General features: G+C 36.6%; 1 protein-coding gene across 1 annotated transcript in view; it reads left to right on the top strand.

Moving 5' to 3' along the window:
* Window positions 1-1405, top strand: part of Smp_173440 (brca1 interacting protein C-terminal helicase 1 brip1, putative) — a gene marked incomplete at its 5' end in the record, with an annotated part of 26470 nt that extends 25065 nt beyond the window's left edge. The window contains one exon of the mRNA XM_018791320.1: window positions 1026-1405. Coding sequence (XP_018645461.1) covers window positions 1026-1146 — 121 coding nt within the window. The 3' untranslated portion in view covers window positions 1147-1405. The remainder of the gene's footprint in view (window positions 1-1025) is intronic.
* Window positions 1406-1890: the final 485 nt, after the last annotated feature.

Raw genomic sequence — 1890 nt, 5'->3', positions numbered from 1 at the left:
GTACATGCGGTGGTTCTGCTCGCCATGCCACTATCTTCTTTCACTGCAGTCTGTGCCAAACTCTCCGTCAGAATGTCGAGTCTGCGGCGCGCTGACCTCCATAGCTCCGTCTGTGGTGTGGTCTACTTATATCCATATAAGTAGTATATGGTGTTGGTCAGACATAGAATGTATTTTGGCAGAAGACTGATGAGAAAGAACTGAAATGAAGCGCAATCGTTTGGAAAATGCATGAGCAATGAAATTAGAGAAGAAACAGAGAAGATTGAAACAATTGGTTGTTAATTTGCAAATTGACTGTTCATTGTTTGATTATCAGAATTTACTGAGATAGTCTGTAATTTTTACTTAAATACATTCGATTGTCCCCAACTAGTGTTCTGTTCACTACACGTCGACCTGCCGGGGCACCAACAATGTTAATTTCGGTCAACTCGCAACAGAGAGCAACAAAGTCCGTGATACTTATTCTTATGATTTCTGTGGCTGAAACTCATCAGTTACAGAGTAAATTGGGTGAGAGGCGGTCAAACAAAAATGTGACGCCAGTCCTTGAAATCACTAAATGCTAAACTTAACAGTTTCATTGCATACTTTTCAACTGGGATTTACATTAAAACTGTGATCAGTGGTTGTAAACATTGGAATGGCATGACTTAGAATCAGTTACAGTAGAGCAGATATGATTCGAAAAAAGAATGTGAAATTCACTTCAAAATCTGTATCACATGTCGACACAATAGCAGTTTATAATAAGACTATTCTTTGGCTGATATACGTCATGTAATTTAATCATGCTAGCCGTAGTTTTTCTGCATATTAATATCTAGTTTTATAGGTTTACGTCATGGAGTAACTTCAGCTAAGGAATCTTTGAAAAGGCGGTAGCCGTAAACTTCTAATTGCATACCCAATTTTTGGCATTTGTAAATTTACCAGTGTTTTATTTTCCTTAATAATATAATTATTATGATAGTGGTTATAAATTTCGGTATTTTATCTCATCTTTTTCTTTCATATTTCAGAGTGAATCATCATTGTTCATGGGATAGTCTAGAATGTCAACTTCAATCATTTGTTGCATCACATGAAACTGAAGAGAAAGTCGAAAAACAAGTGGAAGATTTAGCTGAAATTTTTGCCTAACCTGTTGACTTGAATACATATCCATACTGCTTACACAGATGTTATAACAAATTCATTATTTATATTCTACTTAAATTTATGCATTTTCAATTCTATTCAACTTCTCAATATTCATCTTCATGATTGACATATCGAAAAACCGTTATTTATTCTTTTACAAAAATGAAATTTTGTATGTAAAAATTAGAATTATCATAATGTACGCACCAGTATCATAGATATATAATATTTTTTTTAAATAAAAGTTAAATGAAATCTCATCCGATTGTTCCTTTTTTCTCGATTTATCTTTGAGTTGAAGTAAGCAAATTTGTTATGAAATTATAGCGATTATCTAAAGTTAATAACTTTTAGGGTAGGTGATCCTAAAAGACTTGATTCGGGAAGTTTCAATGATAATGACTGATCTATCAACCAGATAATCCCGGCTGTTGCTGCTACCTTGACGTGGTGGTCGGGTTTGCCTATCGTGATGAACCAATCGAGCTATACTGGCTGGAACAATCGTTCCTCAAGGTCCTACCATGCCGGACAGGTCGGTTGAAGAGCGGTAAGACTAAAAGCAGCAATCCCAAGGTCCGAAGGCGGAGTCGTACTATCGACTGTACAAAGGTGTGATAGCAGTAAGGTGTTTCCTTCAGACAACCAGCATAACAGCGATGCTGCCTTCCAACAAGGAGGGTTGAGGTTAGAAAAGGTCGATCCTAGAAATGCACACCTCGCCTTATCCCACGGATATCCGTC

The sequence above is a fragment of the Schistosoma mansoni genome, assembly GCF_000237925.1.
Source record: "Schistosoma mansoni, WGS project CABG00000000 data, chromosome 3 unplaced supercontig 0083, strain Puerto Rico, whole genome shotgun sequence".
NCBI classification, from domain to species: domain Eukaryota; kingdom Metazoa; phylum Platyhelminthes; class Trematoda; order Strigeidida; family Schistosomatidae; genus Schistosoma; species Schistosoma mansoni.
Note: the sequence above shows the minus strand (reverse complement) of the source record. Positions and strands in the feature narration are given on the sequence as shown.